The following is a 26,893-nucleotide window of genomic DNA, read 5'->3' as shown; positions in this document are numbered from 1 at the left end:
ATGGGAGAGATGAAAGACAAGAGCACGAGGCACAGGCCAGTCTATTAAATCCCACAGAAACCAACTTCGAAGACTGACTCCCACTAACCTAGTCAAGATCAAGTGATGGGCCATCTTCAAACCTAGATTTGAACAAATCGTAACTAACACACACTTCTCCAACAGATTTATTTTTGAAAGGAATGGATTTTGAGGAGGAAAAACATGGGGTAGAGATATGGAATAGAAAATAAATACAAATGTAAGCTGTTTTGCTAATTGTTTTATAACCACAACAAATTCGTACAGAGAATGCCCTGTACAAAACAACACAATAAAGGTTCAAAGATCGAGGTGTTCCCCTAGGCAAGGCTGAAGATTTCAGTCTCTGGTATTTGGAATTTAGGCTGCAGTCCTTGTTTTTGGATGGATCACTGGGTGTGTGACACAGTCCATGCGATTAACCAGATTTGAACAGAAGAATGGCCACTTGGCCCAGGTAGAAGTAGATGAAGTGTTTGGTTTCATGTGTCACATAACTACCGAAGTTCCTCCCCACGATGCAGTGCCAGGTGGGGTTGTACTTCTTGTCAAACTCCTGGTGGGGGGAGAGGGAGGAAGAAAAAGAGAACACTAGAATTTCAGTGCTAAACCAGAGGTCAGTTTGCCTCCTAGATAAGTAGAGCCTGTAGGGGCAGAAAGGAGGAACGTTAGCATCTGCAAATTCTTAGCATGAAAGAATGTTCCCCAGCTCCAAGTTGCCTACATAGTGCATTAATGCAAACATACTTGCAGTCTGAGCTAAGCTGAGAATGGGGGTTGAGGAGGTAAAAGGCAGAAAGGGCAGCCTCAAAGGGCGCTTTGTTATCATGGTAATTTCACCTCCGTATCTTTTGTGATATTGTTAACTAACAGCAGGTGATAACAGTTTCAGTCTATCAAGTCATGTGTAAACAGAACAAGTCAAAATTATCCTACTGTAGGTCATGCACCACAAAATCCAAAATGGTCACTATTTAGCCGAAAATACCCCATTCCTTAGCGCGCTCCAGTTATCAATGAAAACAAAAATATGTCCAAAAGGGCAAAGCCTCAATTAACATCTAAACCACTGTGTGAAAATTTGAAAGGGGCACAGCAATCCACTGTTCCTACAGAAAGAATGCTAGAAGCAGAATCCGACAGCCACCTGGTCAGATTTTATCCTTAATTGTAATTTCAGTAGCCCTCTCTGCCACATCTATCCTGATGGTGCCCATCTACCACCTGGTACACAAGGACAGCAAACTGCAGAAACAACTTTCCCTGTTTTCCTCACCCAAAGGGGCTCTGAGGACCAAAACGCCCGTGATGATTTCTTCACTTAGGCGACTGTAGGGCAGGGACCAAAGCTAACCTTTCTCTATAAAATTCTTACAAGTCTCTGTGATGAGTTACACAAAAGCCGGCTCTTATACAGTGTATGCAGCATGAACATCTTTCAGACTTATTGGTATAACATTCTTACAAGCTAGATGAACGCACTGCTGCGTTGGTCAAAAAAGGTATTTCTGTTCCATCTGAAGTCTTTCATCTCCCTATTCTCAACTGGGAACCCTCCCACGGCTTAGGCTGCCAGCTTCCTTCCCTTCCAGAAAACACAGCTCGGAGAAATTGGCAGTCCTGCCAGCTTTCTACAGAATGCTGTTTACCAAGCCCTCACCCCAGCCCCCTAACCACCACCACCACCACCCACTTTCCCTCAACTGCCGACTAAACTCCCCACTGAAAGGCTGGCAACATCCCCCTCCGGCCCGGCTGGAAACACCCACGCAGCACCCCCCCGCCCCTCCGGAACACCCAGATGGATCCTCCGCGCAGGAATCCTGCAGAAGGGGGAATCGCTGCTCCATGATCCTAGAAACCGTTGCTAGGTGGCGCTTTCCCCCCGCGGAGCTGGGTAATAAAAAAAACTTCAGGAGCCGAGGGTCTGGTCTTCTCATCAGGAGCGCAAAATTCATCTGCGTCCTTTCTGGAATCCTCTACACCCGAGCTGCCCTGCGTGCCTCCAAGGACCTCTGCCAAGCGCCCTGGGGACGCAGCATCGGGGAGAAGGACTAAGTTGTGATTCGCCCCAGCTGTGCGCAAACGGCTCGAGCCCCCCGCCCGCACTCCGTCCTCACCTTCTTAATATGGGCCGCAATGTCCTTCTCTATGTTGTATTTCTCCAATGCCTGGGTCGCACACTCCACCGAGTCCTGTTGCATCTCCTCCGACATGTCGGCGTTTTTGATCACGGCCTTTCGGTCACACATGGTTACCTGGGGGGGGCGAGGCCCCGGCAAGGGGTAAGAAGTTGGGGTGCAGGTTGTGCCTGAGGCGCCAGCTCCCCCAGCCCGCTCCTCCCGCCCCCCACCCCACTTCTCAGAAAGCGCGGGCCGCGCGGACCGAACGGCGGGAGAAGTCTGTCGGGGGATGTAACCAGGCGATGAAGCCGACCGCAGCCCCCGAGTCCCTCACCGAGGAGCAGGGGGTGGCCAACTGCAACGGTCTCCTGGGGGAGGGGCTGGCGACGCTCACAGCCGGCTGAAGCTACCGTCGCTACCGAAGCCGTGGCGCATCTAAGGAGCCCCACGCCAGCCGCCGCCGCCTAGTGCCTAGGCCCCGCCCTGCTCCCGCCGGCCCCGCCCCCCATCGAACGTCCCCATTGGCTTGACGCAGCCCCCAGGACTCTCCCATTGGCCCATGACCTCAATGGTTCCCTCAGGATCTTTCTCCTGCATTTTGTTGCGGACCACAATGCATCTCTCGCGGCGTCGGTTGCCCCGGCAATGGGCTGCACGCGGTGAGGCCCACACACCCCGAAGGTGGAGCTGGGGCGGGGTCGTAAGGACCACCCAGAGACCAGAGGGGTGCGAGGAGACTTTGTGCCCAAGCCGGGAGAAGTGCCTTCAAATTTTCGAAGTTTGTCCCAAATTTGCGAAGGTGTTCTCGAATATCTTGGGAAGTTGGGTGTCCTACGTACGTCTCACCTCCACCCCAGGTCCCAAGGATTTGGGGATTCTGACTGAGGTAGCCAGTCCCTTCATTGAAAGTGTATCTCTGAAGCAGGGCCGGCTTTATGAGCAAGTGACCAGCGCAGTCGGAGAAGAGGGGTCCCAGGGTTTGGTTTAATGCTCTACTCTCGAATTCTTGAAATTATTGATTTTTTTTTTTGTTTGTTTTTTTAACAAGGGATCCCACATTTTCATTTTGCAGTAGGTCCTGCAAATTCTATAGCCGTTCCTCTTCTGAAATTTGGGGTAGTGGGCCAAGGGAGGTGGGGAGGTCTTCAGGAATGGGAGAGGGTTTCTTTATCCTGCTGGGCAATGGAGACTTCCTTTAAGGGGCTAGGGGGCCATCTGGGTGGATTTGGGCGTGCTGATCCCAGGTGTGTGTGTCTAGGGTGGGGCTTCTTGCTTTGATGAGGCAGTCTTTCCTGTGTGGGAGTTTCTTGGTTGAGGATTTTCTCCAGGGCGGAGGTGCCCAAATGGATAGAAAGGCATCCCTCAGAGGTATTTTCCTCTGGCTTTGGGAGACCAACCACTATGTGGTTAAAAAAGCTAGGTCTTGGGGGGTTGGGGAGCAGGGTCAGATCTGGATTTATATCCCAGCATTGTTATTTACTAGCTGTTTGGATGTCAGTTTTCTTATCTGTGAAGGGGGACTAAATATAAAAGGAAACCACTTCATAGGCATGTTGGGAATATTGAAGGAATAATGCCTTTGAAGTTCTTCAACACAATGTGTGACATGTACTAGGTGCTCAGTGAATCTTATCAAAGACTATCAGCTGATGGAACTGTCCCAAGAGTCCAGCAAGATTTTGACCAACCCTTAAATGCCTATGATGTGTTTTTGAACTTCGATAAGCAAGTTACCAGACTCATCATGCAACCAGAAGCTTTCTGTTTACATTTCTGCATTTTTCTTCTTGACCACTCACTGTCATTAACCCAGAACCCCTTAAAACAATTGGACCAGACAGGCACATAACTCCAAAGAGAAACAGATGGGAATAATGAGCGCCTCAGGCATCACATGTGCGTATCAATTAAGTAAAATTAAGAGGCTTTTCCAAGTTCCAGGTTTCCAATGGAGGGATTATGAGTCTCAGGAGTTAAAATAATTCTGTATGGTGTTGCTCCTCAGGAAGAAGTTGGGCTGGAAATAGGGGTGAGGCTGGGTTGCTGCTTCTACCTGACTTGGGTGCATGATTCAGAGCTGTGGAATCTCATGATTCCAGAGCCTGTATCTGTCTTGGGGGCCTGTATATATATATATATATATATATATATATATATATATATATATATATATACATATATATATATATGTGTGTGTGTATATATATATGTATATATATATACACACACACACTTTTCTTATATATTTTTTCAAATATATGTATTTATCTCTCTGATCTATGGCTTGGCCAGCTTCTGTTTGAACAGAAGGAGCTGAGAGTAAAGTATATGCCATAATAAGAATAGCAACTGTTTATTGAGTGGTTGTTTACCACCAAGTGCTTTCATTCACTCAGTTATTCCTCACAACAGCTGGACCTAGGACCCCTTTCCTCCTGTTTTCCTCTTTGCTTTTTTTTTTTTTTTTTTTTAATATTTATTTTTGAAAGCAAGAGAGAGCACAAGCTGGGGAGGGGCAGAGAGATAGGGAGACACAGAATCTGAAACAGGCTCCGGGCTCTGAGCTGTCAGCACAGGAGCCCCATGCGGGGCTCAAACCCACGGACCGTGAGATCATGACCTGAGCCGAAGTCGGACGCTTCGCTGACTGAGCCACCCAGGCACCCCCCTCTTTGCTCATTTAGATTACAGCCCAAATGCCACCTTCCCTGACATCCCATCTCTACCTGCCCTCTACCACCACGCTTCAGTGACTTTCTACAACGCTTATTTTTACTCCATTGTACTTGTTGCATTTATTCCTTCAGAAGAATTATCTCATGTATTTATTTGCTTGGTTATTGTCTCTCCATCCCTGTCTTGTTCACTGCTGTATCTTCAGCATCTAATTCAATGTCTGCATTGAATATATAATATGCATTGAATTAAATATGTGTGGAATTAAAATTACCAGGTCTTATATCCCCATTTAATAGATTAGGAAGTTGATTTTCTCAAGGTCACATTGTTAATAAGTTCTAGGTCTGGATGACCTAAAATCCATTCTCTTAACTTCAGTGTTATTATAGTTAGCTGAGTAGACAATCTGCCTTTTTCTTATTTATAACTTTGAAGATAAGGAGTTTGAAATGGGATAATGTTAAAATTTTATTTTTTTTTAAGTTTATTTTTTTATTTTGAGAAAGAGAGAGGAAGAGAGAGAATCCCAAGCAGGCTCCACACTGTCAGCAAGGAGTCTGACTAGGGGCTCAATCCCACAAACCATAAGATCATGACCTGAGCCTAAATCAAGAGCCGGACACTTAGCCGACTGAGTCACACAGGTGTTCCTAAAGTTTTCTAACAGAGAGTAGGATTTTCTTTAATAAATGCCTATAACTTTCCCTCCATTTGTGGCACCTGCCTTCCCTAGCATCTCCTGTGTTTGTACCACTCATCTCAACCAGCTCTTGACTCTAATTATTTTAAATTGGAAAGTAGGGTACTACCAGAGACCCTTGCCTTCCTGGGCTATGCTTAACCCCTAGAAACTCCTAGGTTTCTAGGAACCAAAAACCTTGCTGCCTTTTTCATTCCTTTAGCACTTACTTTTGCAGAGTTATTTCTTATTTCCTATCTATTCATTCCACAGTGAGGTATCCCCTAATTATCAGAGAAATGTACTGTGCAGTAAGGATGCTTCAAATATGTGCCTAGAATCAGTTACACTCCCATCCTCAAGGAGCTTCTAGTCAATAGTAACCTAAACCTTCTAGTATCATAGGTTTGGGGTTTGAAGGGACTTCAGAATGCAGGGGCCCAGCCACTAACTCTTAGTGAGGTGAGGTAGGTGGGAGTGGTAGGAACTATGACAAATAGAAAAACCCTTTCAAAGGTGTGAGGCAGATACTGCCATTTGGGAATGCTGCCCCAGTGATGCTAAATCTTCTGATTTTCAAGAGAGATCAGAGACCTGGATTATTTTTGTGATAAATATTGTTTTTAGTGTACCTGGGTGGCTCAGTCATTTGAACGTCCCACTCTTGATTTTGGCTCAGGTCATAATCCCAGGGTCATGGGATCGAGCTCCACTTTGGGCTCCAGGCTCAGCATGAGCCTGCTTAGGAGTCAGTCTCTCTCTCTCTCTCTCTCTCTCCCCCTCCCCCTTTCCCTCACTTGTGCTCTCTCTCCCTAAAATAAAATTTTAAAAAATATTTTTAAAAAAATGTTTTAATATTTTTTGGGCTCTATACTGACAGCATGGAGCCTGCTTGGGATTCATTCTCTCACTCTGCCCATTCCCTGCTCACTCTCTCTCAAAATATACATTAAAAAATAAAATAAAATACAGTGCAGGCAGATATGGCCTATGGTCCTCTCATCTAGTTGAATACTCTCTTTTTGTATTCAGGAGACTCAGAGAAGGTATAATATATAAACATATAGTCTTTGTCTAGAATTCCTGACACAGAGCTCTAAATACCCTTAGAATTTTCTGAGTGATAAGAACATCTTTTGTTATTCATAATGAGCCCCTATTAACTACTGATACCTGAGTTGATGCCAATGAGGTGACTCTTTGTGAGGAGGGTGCTGGATAGCTTCAAATATCTAGATAGCTAGTCACAAGAGGAACCAACCCTGTTATTAGAGGTTTGAAACTTTCTGTTCCCACCCCAGTCATGTCCCCTTCCCTGACCCTCCCCATCTCCTCACCTGGGAAGGGAGAGGGGCTGGAGATTACATTGAATCTCCAGTGTCCATGTTATATAATGAGATCTCCATAAAAGCTCCAAAACCTTGAAGTGCTGTGAGGGTGGTGCCCCTGGAGAGGGCGTGGAAATCTGTAATACCCCCACCCCCAATATACTTCTCCTCCATTTGGCTGTTCCTGTAAGTAGAGTGCTTTCTTGAATTTTGTGAGTTGTTCTAGAGAATTATCACACCTGAAGAAGCTGTCATGGGAATCCCCAAATTTTTAGTCTCCTGGGTGAAGTGAAGGTAGCCTGGGAAGCCCATGGGCAGGTACATCTGAAGTGGGGGCAGTCTTATGGGACTGAGCCCTTAGCCTGTGGGGTCTGTGCTAACTCTGGAAGTCAGTGTCAGAATTGAATTGTTGGACACCCAGTTGATGTTGGAGAATTGAAGAATTGGTATGGAAAAATAAGTACTTAGTGTTGGGGGTGAGGGGAAAAACTGTGTCAGGAAAAAAGATACTACAGAAGTAAAGGGACCTGCTCATGATTACATAGCGAGCTACTTATGGAACCTGGTCTGACTCCAAATCTGGTATTCTGTCACATCATACAGACTGGCTTGTCCTTGGGTGCTGAGGATTTTATATTTTCTGGGAGTGAGTGGAGTGTGGTGTATGCTTGCTAATTGGCACATAATGTTTGCTAAATGAATGCTGAATAAATGAATGGATATAGCACCAAAATGCCTACACGTAGAGCCCCACAAAAATGATATCTGGTGTAGTTTTGATTGGCAGCAGGAAGGGGACAACTCATTATAGCAGAGACTCAACAAACCACATTCTTGTTTGATCAGAACCATCTGATCAGATTTAGAAAGCCTGAGAATAGGTCATTTCCAGGGTCCTCTGGAAGTTCAGATGACACCAGAGTAAAACCACTATGACGCCACCAAATAGAAACCTCAGAGAAGTTTCCGAAATCATCCTTCATGATTTTTGCCAAACCTGCACCCTACCTCTGCTACTATTTATTCCATATTTTTCTTTAATTAAACTTTTATTTTCTTTTTTTTTTTTTTTTTAAATTTTTTTTTAACGTTTATTTATTTTTGAGACAGAGAGAGACACAGCATGAACGGGGGAGGGGCAGAGAGAGAGGGAGACACAGAATCAGAAGCAAGCTCCAGGCTCTAAGCCATCAGCCCAGAGCCCGACGCGGGGCTCGAACTCGCGGACCGCGAGATCGTGACCTGAGCTGAAGTCGGACGCTTAACCGACTGAGCCACCCAGGCGCCCCTAAACTTTTATTTTCTTAAATAAGTATGTTTTAAAAGGCAAATGTATGTTATGACCATAAATGGAAAACCAGTCTCATTTGTTATAAATGTAAGGTAAGTAACTATAAAATAAATATTTGAATATAAAACATTTTGTCCTCATATTGCTTAACTGATCTTGGAGACCACTAGTGATATGGTCCCACACTTGGGATGTGCTGCCCTAGTGGAGGAGGGTTCTTAGAAGGGGTCCATGGTTGGGTTTTACAATCCCCCTAGAATTATGCACAAAATGTGTGTTGTGCTCACAGGCATTTTCCAGCGAGAGGATCTATAGTTTCCATCAGATGCATGAAGGGATTTAGAACCCACGGAAGATAAAGAACAATTGCCCTAGAATAACCCAAACTCCTGGAATGAATGTCACAATTCCCTCACCAGATCCCACTGAGTTGGCCCACCTGGCGTTCCAGAGCTTCACCAGTCTGGGCAACTCACTCTACTCCACTTCTAGGTGCTAAATTTGCTTGAAAAACCTTCTAAACCTGAAAACATGCATTTTCTATTCCTACCATGGGAAATCACAATTAGCAGGAGGCAAAATTTCTACAAACATAGGCTTTGGGATCAGACAGATCTGCCTAGGAAAAACCTAAGTTGTGCATCCTCCTGCAAGTTAGTTAACCTCTAGAGGGGCACATTCCCGATTTTTAAATGGAGTTAATACCTTCATGATAAGGTGGTGGTAAGGATTGTATTAAATAATTCATACAGAGGTAGCTCAGTCAGTTAAGTGTTCAACTCTTGACTCTTGATTTCAGGTCATGATCTCATGGTTGGTGAGATCAAGCCCCTAGTCAGGCTCTGCAGACAGCGTGGAGCCTGCTTGTGATTCTCTCCCTCTCTCCCTTCCCCTTCCCTGCTCATGCTTGCTTGCTCTCTCTCCCCCTCTAAATAAACATTTAAATAAATAAATAAATAAATAAATAAATAAAGTGTCTAAAGACCTAACCAAGGTCCAAAAAAAAAAAAAAAACAAAAACAAAAAAAGGTAGCTATTGCTGTTGTGTATTGAGACCCTACTGTATGCCAGGCATTTGGGACACATTGTCTCACTGAGTTTTCACAACTCTATGACAAGGATATCAAGAACTGCTGGTCTCTCCATTACACATAGGAGGAAAGAGGGTCAGAGAGGTGAGGTCCCTTGCCAGAAGTCACCCTGCTCAGAAATAGAAGAGCTGGGTCTGACTCCACAGTCACATATGGTAGATGGAACCTCTGAGCTGTCCCACCTCCCCAGACAAAATGAGCTGATGGGTGTTCCTGGAGACTTTTAAGCATCCCTGGCTCCTGGCAGAAGTCCCCTACGTATATGTTGGATGGATGGATGGATGGATGGATGGAAGGGATGGATATTTCAAACTGATTCAGCATTGCTTCCTCTCACACTTGACCCTAGATTGATCCTTGACTGTCTTGATCTTCTCTGGAAAAACTACCTTTGTATTTTAGCCACCACACTTTCCCAGGGCCTTCAGAAAGCCCTTTGGGATTGTTCATAAGCAGGTTGGGGGATTCCTTGCAGGGCTTGGAGCTCTACCCTCACACAAACAGGCTAGAAAGGGTGACTACCTGCTCCACCTCCACTCGCCACTGGTCCAGGATTACGCCGTCCCCAGTCCTGTGCAGCGATTACTTTCCGAGGTTTTCTGGGACCTCAAGCCCTTTCTTGGATCAGTTCTGTCACCAACCTAGCAGCCCTAGCCCTCCCTACCTGAAAGGACATGTGAGATATGGCCTTGCAGCCCCCAGAGTTGATTCAAGGACTCCTGCCCAGAAAGGATGGGCTTCATGGGAGAGTGGATAAGGCCTAGGTTTGAATCCAGAAGCTTCTTCCCCATGGAGAAGGGCTGGCACTAGCCTGGGGCTGGCAGGGGAACTGAGCTTTAGAGCCAAGTACTGTACTGCAGTGCAGGGAGAGTGAGGCCATGCAGGCTAGGACAACTCAGGGAAGAAAAATCTCCTCTCTGGCCAATAGCCAAGCCTTGACTGAGTGGACAGACCCCTCTGAAGGCTTACTGTTCAGTCTCCTGTCCATGGTGGCAGCAGATAAATTCAGGAACATCCAGCCAGAGAAGCCTAGTAGCCCACCTCAACTTCCTCTACCCTTTCTAAGGTGTGTAATCTTAGGTAAGTCCACCTCTCTGAGCTTCAGTTTTCTCATTTGTAAAATGGGGATTGCAATAGTCCTTGTTTCTTAGGAACAATTTGGAGATTGAGATGGTGTGTGTAAAGTATACAGTGCAAGACTTGGCACACGGCAGAAGTCAACAATGCCAGCTACCAATTATCATTGTTACCCTAAACCAGGATTTTTCCACTAACATTTTGGACCAGAAAGTTTTTTGTTAGGGGGCCATCCTGTGCATTGGAGGATGTTATCAGCATCCATAGCCTCTACCTACTGGATGCCAAGTGCACTTCATACCCACTGTCAACCAAAAATGTCTGTAGACAGCACCAAAAGTCCCCTGGTGGGTGACACGGCCCCAGTTGAGAACTATTGTTCTAAACAACCTAGACTGAGTCCAAATGTCACAAATCCCAAACTCACAGCCCCGTGTAAAGACAAGGCAGGTAGGCCTACTACTGATGAAAGGATGAGACATCCAACAATTACAGAACAGGTTCCCTCCAGAGAACACTAAGAAGCTGGACCTAGGTTTGCTCTAGGAGCTAACAGCCCCCTCTGACTCACTAGTGACCTCAGTGTTACTCTTTAATTCTATGCAAAGTGGCCTGAGTTAAATCTCAATTATTCTAGGGCCCAGACAAAGGGACAGGTAGCTGGTATCTGATTTCTGGCATCTGCATTCTTTTTCACTGACTGGGAGAAAAGTTGATTCTCCAGAACTCAAGAGTTCATTCAGACCTTCATTCCTGACTGCTGAGAGATTTTTGAGAGAACTAGATGTCAGTCATTGTTCAGGGTGCTGAGGATTATGATATTGTGATTTATAATGAGAAATATATATATATATATATATATATATAATATATATAAATTATATATGTATATTTTTATATATATAAATAAATAATATATAAATATATATTTCAACCAGGTTCCTGGCTCACAGCTCCCAAAATCTTGGAATTTCCTGAGCAGTTACAGAAATGGCAGTAGCTTTTTTTTCTTTTTAAACAAATCTCAGCTATTCTGTCATTTTATTTGTAAATAATCAGTTTGCATCTCTATGGCAGCATTTTTGTCATGACATTTGGTCTCTAGTCTCAGTTCCTGAAATGGGTGAAATGGGTGTCTTGTTATCATAATAAGTCCTTCTCTACTGTTTATGTTAATAAAGTGACTTTTGGAAAGTACTTAAGGAGAGTTGATTGCCAGTGGAGCCAACCACGTGATCAGAAGGTTGGAACTTTCAGCTCCACTCTGACCTCCAGGGGAGGGGTGAGGGGCTGGAAATTGAGTTCAATCACTAATGGGCAGTGATTTAGCCAATCATGCCTATGTTATGAAGCCTCCATAAAACCCTAGAAGGGCAGGGTTTGGAGAGTTTCTGGGTTGGTGAACACGTGGAGATGCAGGGAGAATGGCATGCCGGGAGAGGGCATGGAAGCTCTGAGCCCTCTCCCCATACCTTGCCCTATGTGTCTCATCCATCTGGCTGTTCCTGAGTTATATCCTTTCATAATAAACTGGTGACCTAGTAAATAAAATGTTTCTCTGGTTTCTGCGAGTTGCCTGAGCAAATTAATCAAACCCAAGGAGAGGGGCATGGAAATCTCTGATTTATAGCCAGTTAGTCAGAAGTACAGGTAACAACCTGGGCTTGAGACTGGCTTCTGAAGTGGGGCGGGTGCGGCAGTCTTAAGAGGACTGAGCCCTTAACCTGTGGGCTCTAATGCTATCTCCGAGTAGATAGTGTCAGAATTGAGTTGAACTACAGAACATCCAGCTGGTGTCCAGAGAATTGCTTGTTGGTGTGAGGGAAAACATCCTCCCCATATATAGTGATTGGTGACCAGAACCCTATTAGGAATGTACAAGAGAACAAAATGGACAAAGTCCCTTCTTCATGGAACTTATATTCTAACAGGAGAATAAAGATAATAAACAAGCAAAAATACGTCATACCCTGATAAGTGCAATGGATGATAATATAGTAGAACAAGAGAACCAAGGGTGACAGGATGAGGATTCTTATTTTATTTATTTTTTTAAATGTTTATTTCTGAGACAGAGACAGAGCATGAGTGGGGGGGGGGCAGAGAGAGAGAGGGAGACACAGAATCCAAAGAAGGCTCCAGGCTCTGAGCTGTCAGCACAGAGCCCGACGCAGGGCTCGAACTAGGGAACAGTGAGATCATGACCTCAGCCAAAGTCGGATGCTCAACCGACTAAGCCACCCAGGCGCCCCAGGAGTCTTATTTTAAATAGAGGTTTCTGGGAAGGACTCTCTGATAAGGTGCAATTTGAGCCAAGATTTGATGACCTGGCTACTGGGTGGAGGATAGAGTGTACAGAAGCCAGTGGAGGCAGAGAGGCCAGGCATCAGATGGCTTGAACAAGGCAGGAGTTAGGATGAGAGGTGGTTGACTTCTGGATGTATTCTGAGGGTGGAGCTGACAGATTTGCTGATTAATTGAATGCAAGGTGTGAGGGAAGAGAGGAGTCAAGCATGACTCTAAGACTTGTGGCTTAAGCAACCAGAAGAATAGATTGGGTTGGGGAAGGCTGGCCAAATCAGGAACAAAAAGTTGTTTTGGCCATGTTAAGTTTGAGATGCCTATTAGACATTCCAAGTGGAGAGTTGGATAAGTAAGTAGTTGGATATATAAGTGGAGAGTTGGATAAATAAGTAGTTGGATATATAAGTTCTGGGAAGAGGTCCAGGCTGGTGCTATAATTTGGGGAGTCATCAGCTTATAGATGACATTTAAAGCCATGGGACTGGATGAGATCACCACTGAGGGAGAAGTACTTGAAGATGGAAGAGGTTATGCTTATTCAGCTAGCCACATTATCTGAGCTTTTAACATGGGCCAGGCCCTAAGGTAGGTGCTAGGTATAAAGATGTATATCCCTAGGCACCTGCCCAAGAGACGCTCTATTAATTTTTCCTAAGTGCTTTGGCCATTTAAAGGATAAACATTGAGAGTTCCTGTCGTGCCCTTAGTCATTTATTCACTTTTTTCAACAGATACTTATTAAATACCTATTTGTACAAGTTTCCCATCTAGGCACTAGGGACATGAAAGGAAGTAAGTCAGATATCACTCCATCCTAATGGTGTTCACATTTTATACGTGGAGGAGGCGGGCGTTGAACAAGATGCGTGTGATAATGTGAGTGTAGTTGTGACAAATGCAAAGACGGAGAAGGTAGGCTAGTATGAGTTCTGTTAATGAGGGCTGTGACCAAGCCTGGGAGGCAAGGAAGGCTTTCCTGGGAAGTCACAGTTGAGGAGCAATCTAAAGGAACAGGAACGTGCAGAAGGGGATGTACAGAAGCTTCTCGGGTGGAAGGAATAGCACAGTCAAAGGCCTGAAGGCTCGAAGGAGACTGGCAACTGAAGGAAGGCCAACATGGCTACAGAGCAGCGATCTGGGGAGTGGGAGACATGAAGCTGGAAGAGGGGGCAGCAGCCAGACCTTTGGCATCTTGTGAGCCTGGTGAAGACACATGGACTGTCCTGAGGCCACCATTCACTCTGAAAGGCTATTTATGCCCTTGGAAGACTTCTACAACATAACTTTTCATAGATCCTCAGTAATCCATCCATAACTATTTTCCATCCATAACTTTTTGAAACAAGCTCTTATCATTGAACACTCGGGTTGTTTCAATTCCTCAGCATTGTAACAACGCTTTGTTCTGATGAACATCCTTCAAAGTTAAAAATAATCTTTGTTTTATTCTACTTTCAGAAGCAATAGGTACTCATTGTATGAAAGTCAAACACCGCAGCAATTTAGAATCTGGAAAAGAACATTCCTGGTAATCTTGCAATTCAAAGATAACAGCTGTTAAAGTTAGATTTTTAAAAACGTATTTAATAGCCTTTTTTCTTCTTTTTACCAAAATGGGGTGCTTCTGAGTTTTCCATGTCATGACGTATAAATCTGCTTCATTCTTTTAATTAACTTCCCTACATTCCCACCATTTCCACCTGCCCACGCTCAGGTGTATGCACGTACTGCCTCCCCTCCAGGTACCAGGCATGAACCATGAGTGCTCCTATCTAAAGTCATCTCCCTGGTACTGAGCCCATCTTCTCTCACTCCTGTGATTGCTAGTTGGTCAAATTCTGCATCATTTAATTTCTCCCATCTACTAGATTATTCCTATTAGTGTACACACATCCTGCAGCATTCTCCATCTTTCATAAATGCCTTTCTCTTAACTATACATTCTCCTCTAGCTACCACCCCATTCAGCTCCAAAGAGTTACCTATATAATTAGTCCCCCCTTATCTGTGGGGGATGCATTCCAAGACCCCAGTGGATGCCTGAAACTGCAGATGCTACAGAATCCTAGATATATACTATGTTTTTACTATACGGACATGCCTATGATAAAGTTTAATTTCTTAATCAGGCAGAGTAAGAGATTAACAACAATGACTCTGCTAACAATTAACAACAATAATAAAATAGAACAATTATAGCAATATACTGTAGTAAAAGTTGTGTCAATATGATCTCTCTCAAAATACCTTATTGTACTGGACTCCCCTTCTTGTGACGATGTGAGAGGATAATATGATAAAGTGCCTACGTGATGGGATGAATTGAGGTGATGGCACAGGCATTGTGACACAGTGTTAGGCTACTAGTGACCTTCTGAGTATAGTTAGAAGGAGGATCATCTGCTTCCAGACCTCAGTTAACCGTGGGTAACTGAGACCGCGGGTAACAGAGATGGTGGAAAGTGAAACCGCGGATAAGGCTGGAGGATTATTCTCTCAATATCTCCTATTCGGAACTATGAGAAATGAATTTTGGTTGTTTACATGCCACCCAGTGAGTGGTATTTTGTTATAGCAACCTGAAAGGACTGAGCCATCTGCCATTGTCCATTGTCTCCTCCATTCATTGCACCAAAACGGCTCATCAAGGTGCCCAGTGACTGCCATGTGCTAAATCTGGTGACTCGTTCTTAGCATTTTCATTGATGTATTCGTCACAGTTGCTTTCTTCCTTTCTTTTTTTTTTTAATTTTAATTTTTTTTTTTTGACAGAGACAGATAATGAGCGGGGGAGGGGCAGAGAGCGAGGGAGACACAGAATCTGAAACAGGCTCCAGGCTCTGAGCTGTCAGCACGGAGCCCGACGCGGGGCTCAAACCCACAGACCACGAGATCATGACCTGAGCCGAAGTCAGAGGCTCAACCGACTGAGCCACCCAGGCGCTCCTGCTTTCTTTCTTTCTGAAGTTCATTCTTTGCTTAGGTTCCAGGACCCCCTGGACTCTGACAGTTCTCTTATCTCCCTGGGTGCTCCTCCTCAGCTTCACCTATTTGTTCCACCCCTTGTCCCTGACCTCTGAAGGAAGGAGTCTCACTCTTTGGGTCTCACTCTTTGGGCCACTTCTCATAGTCTCTATTTTCCTGGCTCTAAAAACCATCTCCATGTCTGGGACTCCTGTTTCAGTCTGCTTGGGCTGCCATAACAGAACACCAGAACCTGGATGGCTTCTAAACAACCAAAATTCATTTCTCACAGTTCTGGAGGCTGGAAGTCCAAGATCAGGATGCTGACACAGTTGGGTTCTGGTGAGAGCCCACTTCCTGGTTTATAGCCGGCTGTCCCTGTGTCCTCACATGGTGGAAGGAGTAGGGGGATCTTCCTGAGGTCTCTCTTATAAGGGCCTATTCATGAGAATATTCCTATTCATGAGAGTTCTACCCTTATGACCTAATATTTCTCCAAAGCCCCACCTCCTAATCCTATCACACGGGGGGACAGGTTTCAACATATGAATTTGGGGGGTACATAAACATTCAGTCTGCTGGAGCCTTCAAATTTGTAGTCAGCCAGAAAAAAAGTTGTGGGTAAACTGAGAACCCCATTTGCAGCCCTCTCCTAAAGTAAAGATAAGTCTTACAGTGCTGAGCCCTTAGCCTGTGGGGTTCTGCACTAACTCTGGGTAGTGTCAGAATTGAATTGAATTGTTGGACACAGAGTTGGTGTGGGAGAATTGGAGAATTAATATGGAAAAATGACACATTACGTATCAAAAAAAAAAAAAAAAAGACACCAGAGAAAATCACTGAGTATTAGCACAGTGTTAGATACACGGACTTCAACTGATATAAAAATTATAAGCCACAAATAGGAGAGAATTAAAAAAAAAAGATGTGAATAAATGGAAAGTAACATCAAGGTTCTAGATGGGAAGGCCAAATATAGCGTGAATGAAAAAATTTTCCACGTGTAAATTTGTAGATTTAACACCGTTCCAATTAAAATACCAATAAGATGTACAGAACTTGATAGAAAGATGCTAGATTATGCTTAGACAGATTGGCAACAGAACTAAGCCTTCCAGAGGTACAAATTAGGAGGGAAGTTCTAGACTGGGGTCACACTGTTCTTGCCACCACTGAATACCAAGTCACCAAATCAGGGACCTGGAGGCCGCGGAGGGTTTGGCCAGGCAAAAGACTGGGGAGGCAGAGGTGGAGAAATCAGTGTTTCAAGAGGTAGCCCCTACAAAGAACAAGTGTATGCTTTCAGACACAGCAGATCCTAGAGAAGCTGGCTGAGGAGCAGTGGGAGGTGAAGAGAAGCTGGGGGAGGCACATCATGAAGAGCCAAGATAAGGATGTGGAAATAGGGTATCTCTCCAGGGGGCAGTCACTTTGTCTCCTCCACTGCTGAGTCCCTAGCAACTAACCCAGTGCACACAGTAGGTGTTCTACAAATATCTTGGAGATCTCTTCATACCTGTATAAACGGACTTGTTTTTTGTAACTTCTGCATAGTGTTCAGGCTTCCACATTTCCCATGTGACAGGTCCCCTCTGGATAGACCTTGAGATTGCTTCCAGTTATTATTAGGGAATCATATTATTATTATTATAATTATTATTATTATGAGAGAAAGAGAGAGAGACAGAGAGAGAGAGAGAAACAGAGTGTGAGTGGGGGAGGGGCACGGAGAGAGAGGGAGACACAGAATCTGAAGCAGGATCCAGGCTCCAAGCTCTCGGCCCAGAGCCCAGAGCTTGAACTCACAAACCATGAGATCATGACCTGAGCCGAAGTTGGACACTTAACCGACTGAGCCACCCAGGCGCCCTGGGAATCATAGTTATTATTAAGAAATATCCTAGCATTTTGAATACAGCTCTCCTGTACTCAGGATCCCTGTATTCAGTGATTCCTCCTGTGGCCTTTCCTCCCCAGGGCCAAGAGGGATCATTGGATTTTTTTTTTTTGCTTGGTCCTGTTCTGCTCTCCTTCTGGTTCCCAAACAAGCACCCTTTTGCTATTCATGGTCCCCTCTGAGACTGTGAGACTATATTCCCCTCAGGCCTTCTCCTCCCCCCAGCCCGCACATCAACTCCCCTTTACAATCATGCTATTCAGGGATATACAATAAACATTTGTACGGTAAAGGCAACTCACACTGATTTCCATTGAGTGCTGAAATACTTAGGACTTAATGTATACTCTAACCCAGCTTGGTTCTGATTTACATTAGGGCTTCTCACCCTAAGTCACCTGTGGTTCTAGAAGGAGAAAGAACACCCCTCACCCTCAACCCTTGGCCTTATTGTGCTGAACTATTTAGTTTCCCCCAGAGCACCCAGCTGTCTTCCGACCCTCCCAGCTTTCTTTGCACATGCTTTTCCTTTTCCTCTCCTCTCGTGTCTGGCTAACACCAGCTTCTTCTTCAGGTCCTAGAAGCCATTCCCAAGCCCCTTGCCCCCACCGGAAGCCTTCCCTGAACACCCCACTCCAGTCTGGGTTAAGAGCTACAGAAGCACCCTGTACTTCTTGTAGCACATATCCCACTTCACTGCAATTTCGTTTTTAGTAGTTTGTGAACAGTGTGAGGGCAGAGTTTGGCGGTTTTTGGTTGGTTTTGTTTTATTTTGTTTTTTAAGATTTTATTTTATTTTTTACTATTTTTAATGTTTGTTTATTTATTTATTTATTTATTTAAAGTTTATTTATTTTTGACAGAGAGAGAGAGAGAGAGAGAGAGAGACAGCATGAGCGGGGAGGGGCAGAGAGAGAGAGAGAGAGAGAGAGAGACAGAATCCGAAGCAGACTCCAGGCTCTAAGCTGTCAGCACAGAGCCCGACGCAGGGCTCAAACTCACGGACCTCGATATCATGACCTGAGCCGAAGTCAGACGCTCAACCCACGGAGCCACCCAGGCACCCCATTGTTTGTTTATTTTTGAGAGAGAAAGACAGAGAGACAGCAGAGAGACAGAGCGGGGGAAGGGCAGGGAGTGAAGGAGACACAGAATCTGAAGCAGGCTCCAGGCTCCAAGCTGTTAGCACAGAGCCTGACACGGGGCTCGAAGTCATGAACCGCAGGATTATGACCTGAGCCGAAGTCAGAAGCTTAACTGACCGAACCACCCAGGTGCCCCAAGATTTTATTTGTAAGTAATCTCTATACCCAACGCAGGGCTTGAATTTACAACCCCTGGATCAAGAGTCGCACGCTCTACTGACTGAGCCAGCCAAGCACCCCAAGTTTGGGTCTTGTTCACTGTTTTGTCCCTGGCGCCCATGACAGCACCAGGCGGTTCTGTGGCTCAATAAGTATCAGTTGAATGAATGAACAAATGTCAAGTGGGCAAGCAGTGGGGAAGCCACCAATGTCCCAGATGCTACATGCACCACTGTAGGCTCTTAGAGCTGGGGAAGAAGCAAAAATCTGGACAAAATGGGACAAAAATCTGGTTTCCTGCAGGTACCTTCAAGGAGTGTGTCTGGCAACCCAAGAGAAAGGATGGAATAACAAAAGAAACTGGTCCCCAGCTGCCTAGCTTCAGGGAATGTTTGTCAGTGTGACATTGACAGAAGCCCTGCACATGTGCTGACTGAGGGGGAGAGCCAGCCTCAGCCAGACAGAAGCAGGTTCAGCTACTGTGCATGTGTTAGCACTGAGGGATGTGTGGCTTAGAAGCTTCTCGGCTCTTCCTTCTTCTTCTTCTTCTTCTTTTTTTTTACTTAAATAAAATCTCCAGCATAAGAGACTCTTAAAAACTGAGAACAAACTGAGGGTTGATGGGGGGTGGGAGGGAGGGGAGGGTGGGTGATGGGTATTGAGGAGGGCACCTTTTGGGATGAGCACTGGGTGTCGTATGGAAACCAATTTGACAATAAATTTCATATATTGAAAATAAATAAATAAAAATTAAATAAAATCTCCAGATATTTCCCATATTTGTTTGTTTGTTTGTTTGGTTGGTTGTTTAGCTTTAAGGAGTGTTTTTATTTTTGAGGTGCCATTACCAAATTATATTGACACAGCTCATTAGAAATCTGCTTAGTAAAAAATTGATTTGAGTCCAAAAACATTAAGATTCTATTAAATAAATGTATCTTCTTGCTGCATCAAAAAAAAAAATCATTAGCACTCTCATTAATCATTTCACACTCTTTCAACCCTTTGCTTGTGTTTCTGGTTTAATTCGGCTGTGAAATAAGTTTCAAAGGTACGTGATAGGGTGGAGAATGTTTAGGGAAAATTTCTGGGTTGAGGGTAAGGAATTTGGGGCTGAGAAAACAAAACTTGGTGAACTTGAAGAGTCCGTCTGTCATTTTGTACCTTAGTTCCCCTTTTCTGGAGCTAGAATAAATCTTTTTTAAGTACTAGTTAATAAAGTCAACAGGTGTTTATTAAGCACTGTTAAAAAGAAAACCACAGGCCCAAAATAGTGTCACTGAGGTTAAGGCTCCAAGTCAGTAAACCAAGACTTAACACCTAACCTAACTGCAGTTTCAACCCCCCCAGAAATGGAATCTTTAACCAGTCAACATGGGAATTTTCTGGTTAACACAAGGAAATTTACTGATAGGCTCCCTTCAGTTCCCCTCAGGAGGATGACTTTGCTTAAAACAATGGATTCTTTGCTAATAATTTGCTTTTTTCCACTCCCTCTCTACCTTTAAAAATGTTTCCTCTTCTATAGCCCTTTGGAATTCTTGTTTACTAGCTAGACTAGATGCTGCCTGATTCATGAATTGATAAATAAAGCCAATTAGAGAGGTGCCTGGCTGCCTCAGAGTGGCATGTGACTCTTGATTTTGGGGTCTTGAGTTTGACCCACGTTGGGTGCAGAGATTACTAAAAAATAAATAAAGTTAAAAAACTAAAGTCAGGGGCACCTGGGTGGCTCAGCTGGTTAAGCATCCAACTTCAGCTCTGGTCATGATCTCACAGTTCATGGGTTCAAGCCCTGTGTGAGGCTCTGTGTGGATAGCTCAGAGCCTGGAGTCTGCTTCGGATTCTGTGTCTCCCTCTCTCTCTGCCCCTTCCCCACTCATTCCCTCTCCCTCTCTCTCTCTCTCTCTCTCTCTCTCTCTCTCTCTCTCTGTCTCTCTCTCTCTCCCCCCCGCTCAAAAATAAAATTAAAAAAACCAAAAATTAAAAAAAAAATAAAGTCATTTAGATCTTTAAAATTTGTTTTTGTTGTTGTTATTTAACAGCACCTACTATGTGCCAACATAACATGGCTGTAAAGGGAAGTGATTGGTCTCAGTGGTTCTTAACCTTTTCTGGGGGGTGTGACCTTTGAGAATGATGAACTGCACCATCCTATATGGTAGCCACTGGCCACATTTGGCTATTTAAAGTCATATTAACTAATTACAATTAAACACAATGAAAAGTTCAGCATCTTAGTTGGAGTTCTTACATTTCAAGTGCTCAATAGCCAAATGTGGCTAATGGCTACCACACAGAACTTAGATATCAAATGTTCCCATCATCATACAAAGTTCGATTGGACAGCATCACATGGCTATTCTCCCCAGAAAAAAAGACTCTTCTTTCAATGTGCAATCCTTTACATCTGACTTTACAACTTTTACAATGTTGAAAGATTGGGGTGGGAGTTGAGTGTGTGTGTGTGTGGCAGGGGGGCAGTCGTCATTGACTGGTCCCTGATGCCCCTGAATCCAAGACAAAGAAGCCCTGATATGACAAGCTATTTGAACACTCCATCTCAGAATAGAGCAAGCTGACAAAAATAAAGCAACAAAGCTGTTACAAATTCAGTATGCTCACTGCTTTAAATGTACCTCCTCATGTAAAACCAGGGTTCCTACCTGGATGGTCACATTCAAAGAAACATCAGCTTATCCAAAAATAATTGAAAAACAAATACTAAGGATTTTCTGCAGTCTCTTAAGGAGACAACAAAGGGGAATAATATTCACAACACACTGCAAATCTTCTTGAATTATCTTTCCTATCTTTTTCCTCTTCTCATCCTCCCACACGTGGCACTTGCTTCCTGAAAGCTCTCTGCACCCCCATCCAAACCCTCTCCAAACCTAGTCTGCTGCTGCTTCTCCCCTTCCTCCCCTGCACAGCAAATTTCTCTATTAGGGACCTCTGCAGAATATGTTTTTTTTTACTCCATCACACAAATACAGTGGCAAAGAATAACAAAGAGAAGGCTCCCTGGGTGATGTGACTAGGCACATGTTCCACAGTGACACAACCCACAGCTCTCCCTGGCAGCCTGGACCAGTTTTTCTCAGATGACTCATTTTCCCACCAATGGTCTACTCCCCCATCACTTCTTCAGTCCGCTGCTCCCAAGGACCAGAGTCTGGGAGAAACTCATGACTGAGCCTGACACAGAAGAAAACATTTTGTTGGCATGCCAGAGGGAACTGATGTCATAGGGAAAGGGAGAAAACCAGATGGGCTGGTTCGCAGAATGTTTTATCCCTACTGATAATTGTTTTATTATTTTTTGGGGTGAACGGCTTGCTGTGGGAAATACATTAACTCTTCATAGTCTGCCAAGATGAAAGTCTTCAAGATGAAGATAATTCCATTGGTGCCATTCTTATCTTCATGGTACGAATGATTGACATTATTGAGCTCCTATGTATTTTAGGTGAAAGCTTATCCCTGTGGGAACAGCAGTCCTATCCCATGTATCTGAGGACTCTGATGCCCATCCACCATCATTAGGTCATGCACCTGGAATTCTGTTTTCAGTGGACACATAGAGCCTAGAGCCATCACATTTCTTATCCTTCTTTATGTTTTCCATACACATCTGAACTCATCATCATCGTCCATCCCCTATAGATCACCTCCTGCTTTATTCCCATTTTAGAATGCTACAATTGCATAACCAGTTCTCTAAGCCAGAGACTTGGAAATCAACCTGGACTCCTCTTCTCTCAGGCCCCACACCCAACCTATCTCATCTCCCATGTCCTTATGATATCTTTTCCTTGAGATAACCCATCTCCTTAGTATCTATCACCTTACATCAGGCCACTGACATCTCTTGCTTGGAGGACTGCCACAGTCTTCCAACTGGTGTCTCCCTGTGCCAGCTCCCATGTTACTTCTCTGTGTAACCTGCTAGTCAATGGGCCATTTGGGGCTATCCCTGTTCTTCTGTTCTTGCCTATTAGGCTACCTTTAGGCTAACCTGACTACATTGTCATATCTCCCAGAACAATAAAAATCCAACTCCAAAATCATTAGTGGACAATGTAGCTTTAAATGAAGGAATGTATGAAGTCACAGGAGGGGGCTTACACTGCAATTACATAGCAATACTTCCTACAGAGACTTCTGGTCTCTCATCTCTGCCCAAGATTCTCCTCCTCCCCCCACCCCCCATTATGGCAGCTATTGCCACACCTCTCCTTCACTCCCTTTCCTTTCCCTACTATCCTGCAGCTGCCCTCTAGTCAAATTAGCTCTTGGTCTCCTCCCAGAGACTCTGTAACTCCTACTCCATATCTCTAATCTGCTCAACTGCCACTTCCTTCTGAAAAGATCTCATCCCAGCATAACTCCTTAAAACCCTTCATGGCTACTCACTGCTTTCAGTAGAGTCCACACTCTATAACATGGTCTACTAGGCTTTGCAAGCCCCAGCCAGCTCCTTGTCCCCATCTTCCCCACTTGAACCCTCTGCTCAGCTATACCGTAGGGCAGTGGGGATTGCCCCTGGTCTGATGTGCTCTGTTCTTAATGTTTACTTATTTTTGAGAGAGAGAGAGCGAGCAGAGGAGGGGCAGAGAAAGAGGGAGATTGAGGATCTGAAACAGGCTCTGTGTTGTCAGTGCAGAGGCTGATGCAGGGCTTGAACCGAAGAAATGTGAGATCATGACCTGAGCCTAGGTTGCATGCTTAACCAACTGAGCCACACAGGCACTCCTGTTGTGTTCTCTCTTCTATGGAGGTGATCTGTCATGCTGTCCTTTTTTCCTGAAAAATCCACCCCTTTTTCCCTACAATTAACTCCTACTGTCTTTCAGGGCTCAGCCTAAACATCTCCTGCAAGCCTTTCTTATAATCTTGAAGACTGTGTTAGGCGGTCTCACAGCAGTTTACCTTTATTGCAACTGGGCTCTCAATGGCTGTTTGAATAACAACTTGAAATATACTTTGAGGACAGAATTGTATTACCACATGCCATGGGCCTCCTACAGGGCCTAAACTATAGCAATGGACTCAATGGTGCTGAATAACTAAATAAGCAAAAGCTCAAAAGCACATCCCTGCCTAGGGTCTGTGGCCTTAGTAGAGAATGGAACCCATGAGCCCTTTAAGCATTAAGCTATAATTCTGGCCTCGTTTGTGTTCTAAACTGCAAAGGTTAGTACCTGAATTCACAGAAAAAAAACTCTACCCTTTGGGGTTCCATGGATGATCATAAACGACCCCTAGAAATTTAGCTGTGTTCCTTCTAATCTAGGAAGGCTGTAGTTGCCATATCTCCACATAAGGGCACATTTTCTAGGCTAGGTATGAATCCCTCTGGGGATTGCATGCCTTAGGACTTTGTACAATATATGCTGAATCATTACTATTTATAAGCAATCTTCCACCTAGAGTACTAGTAGGCTACTTAGCTGACTCCAATAGCTTTTTTTTTTTTTTTTTTTTTTTTTTTGGGTTTGGTCTTTCCAGGCAACAACCATGTAGGAGTGGCAGGACTGAGAAAGAGGTATTAACACACCTAAACATACCCCCAAAATGGGAAGGCATCTGGACTTTTGGATGCCTTTAGGATATGTAAGCTCCTATAAGTAAGGCTTTGTACTTAGACTCAAGATCATATTTGGCCAGGGCTCTTTCCTGCTTGACTTCTGAAGGCTAGCAAAGAACAACTAGAAGCTTTACATAATCCAGAATACAACAGATGGTTCTGTTTTATTTTAGAAATAATTTATTGTGCTTTGTTCCAATTATAAAAGTAGTACATGCCAAATACAAATTTGATAAATACGGAAAAGCATAAATAAAAATATAGAAATCATTTCCAACAAGAAGGTATCTCCACAAACATTTGGAGTTATTTTCTTCTATGCTTTTTTGTTACAAGTAATGTATATGTGTGTGTGTGTGTGTGTGTGTATACACACACACACACACACACACACACACACACATATATATTTTTTTCCCCTCTCCAGTGTGTGTGTGTGCGTGCGTGTGTGTGTGTGTGTGTATTCCCTTGAACAGAACTGGGCAACACTGCTTAAATTTTTGTTTACTTTTTTTCCCCAGAATATAAAAATGAAACAGAGTTGCAGTAACTATATTCAGCTTTACAGAAATGTGTAAGGTCTAAAGTGAAAATGCCCACAATTGCATTCTTTAGAAACAACTGGTGTCAACCAGTTTAATAGATTCCTTGAGAATATATATTTACATGTGTATAACATACATATTAAACACCATTTTATTTATTTTTTAAAATAAAATTTATTTATTTATTTTGAGAGAGAGAGTGCAAGCAGGGGAGGGGCAGAGAGAGAAAGAGAGAGAGAATCCCAAGCAGGCTCTGCAACGTCAGTGCAGAGCCTGATGTGGGGCTCAAACTCCTGAACTATGAGATCATAACCTGAGCCGAAATCAAGAGTTGGGTGCTTAACTGACTGAGCCACCCAGATGCCCCTAAACACCATTTTAAATTCGTTTTAATTATAACTAAATTAGCATGACCTTAGCATCCTTCAAAATATCATTTAAAAATTGTGTAACATTCAATATTATTATGTTGGACCACTCCCTTATTATCAAGCATTCCATTTTTTTAACTGCACAAAATGCAATGAACATAATTTACTGTAACATTTTCATATTTCCTGATGATAAAATCCTACAAGTGAAATTACTGGACCAAAAGGTATGTGTATATTATCAGGGACTGATGTATACCATCACAATCTGCCTTTCAAAAAGGATGTACACTCAGTAGTTATGCGTGAGTGCCTAATTTCTGTTTTGATTTTAAAAGGCTCAGAGGTGGTATAAGCACAAATCAACTACTGTACCTTCATATTAAATTTTTTTAAATGTTTATTTTTGAGAGAGAGTGGGGTAAGGGCAGAGAGAAAGTCGGAGGATAGAGGATCTTAAGCAGGCTCTGTGCTGAAAGCAAATAGCCTGATGCTTGCAGGAACTCACCAACTGTGAGATCATGACCTGAGCCAAAGACGGACACTTAATCACCTAAGCCACCCAGGCGCCCCTAAATGTTTGGTTTTATTCCGTTGCTATTCATTGCTAACATTAACAGAGTTGGGTTTTTTGGGTTTTGGTTTTTTTGGCGACCGGGGCAGAACACGAACACCAGAGTTTGTTTTTAACAAGTTTCATACCTGCCCCATTTATTATGCAAATTTCTAGACATACAAAAAGGTTTAAAGAATGGTGCACTGAACAGACTGAACGCACCCACCGTCTAGATTCCACAGTTAACATTCCGCTGTGTTTGCTTTTGCCTATCTGCCCATTATGCATCAATCCACAGAGGTTTCGTTTTTAATAGGAAAGCTCTTTTTCGATCAAGACTCTTGTGATGCAAGGCCTCTATTTCTGGAGCGTCCCCACGTTCAGTGCCCTGAACTATGGGAAGTAAATGTGAAAAAGTGCCGAGGTGAGTGTCTACCCGAGCTCCTGAAAGGCTCGGCCCACAGGTTGGGGGCACGGCTTCGGCTTCTAATCCTGATCCCCTCAGTTTTCTCACCTGTAACACTGGAATCCCTCCATCCCCGGTGAGGATTAAAGCACTCCATAACGACAGCCGAGATGCTTAAGACTCTTTAACTCCCTCCGTGTCTCCCTTGAATGTCACAGCCCAAGCTCCGGAGGCCATCTCAGCTGTCACACCCACTTTAGTTCCCCGTCAGTTCTTAGACCTCAGTTCTAAGCAAGTGTTAAATGGGGGCAGGGTCACCCAGAGGGCTACTGACCTGAGTCTGAGGGCCGCGACAGCCCCACCCAGCCCACCGTCCGGGACTCCTTCAGACCGCAGCGTGGTCGGCCTGCGGCCCGGACCTGGCTCCCTCCCTCCGGCGCCCCGCAAGCAGAGTGACAGTCCGCGGGGTCCCTTCCGCCCGCCGCCCGCGTCGCCACAGGGAATGCTCACAAAAGCCTGTGAGGCAGGCGGCGCTACAGAGGCAGAAAACTGAGGCCTAGGAAGCCTGAGTCACTCGCTCAAGTGCACTAATTAGGCGAGTGAATTGCTTTCAAGGAATTCTGGGAATCGAACCCAATTCACGGGACTCCAATCTCTCTCTCTAGTC

The 26,893-nt window shown here is 44.3% G+C and overlaps 1 protein-coding gene across 2 annotated transcripts; it reads right to left on the bottom strand.

Moving 5' to 3' along the window:
* Nucleotides 1-247: 247 nt before the first annotated feature.
* On the bottom strand, nt 248-26,799 carry DYNLL1 (dynein light chain LC8-type 1). Of its 2 annotated transcripts, none has more exons than XM_078435710.2 (3): nt 26,561-26,799; nt 2,142-2,279; nt 248-577 (listed from the first exon to the last, which is right to left on the bottom strand). In XM_078435710.2, exons 2-3 carry the CDS (start codon nt 2,271-2,273, stop codon nt 440-442), a joined length of 270 nt encoding a protein of 89 aa, XP_078291836.1. In that variant the 5' UTR covers nt 2,274-2,279; nt 26,561-26,799; the 3' UTR covers nt 248-439. The 2 variants fall into 2 exon arrangements, with proteins under 2 accessions (XP_078291836.1, XP_060484811.1); XM_060628828.3 differs by lacking the exon at nt 26,561-26,799 and adding an exon at nt 2,479-2,613.
* Nucleotides 26,800-26,893: the final 94 nt, after the last annotated feature.

This window comes from Panthera onca, chromosome D3 (assembly GCF_046562875.1).
Source record: "Panthera onca isolate mPanOnc1 chromosome D3, mPanOnc1 haplotype 2, whole genome shotgun sequence".
In the NCBI taxonomy this organism is placed as follows: domain Eukaryota; kingdom Metazoa; phylum Chordata; class Mammalia; order Carnivora; family Felidae; genus Panthera; species Panthera onca.
This window is presented reverse-complemented; position numbering and strand designations above follow the sequence as displayed.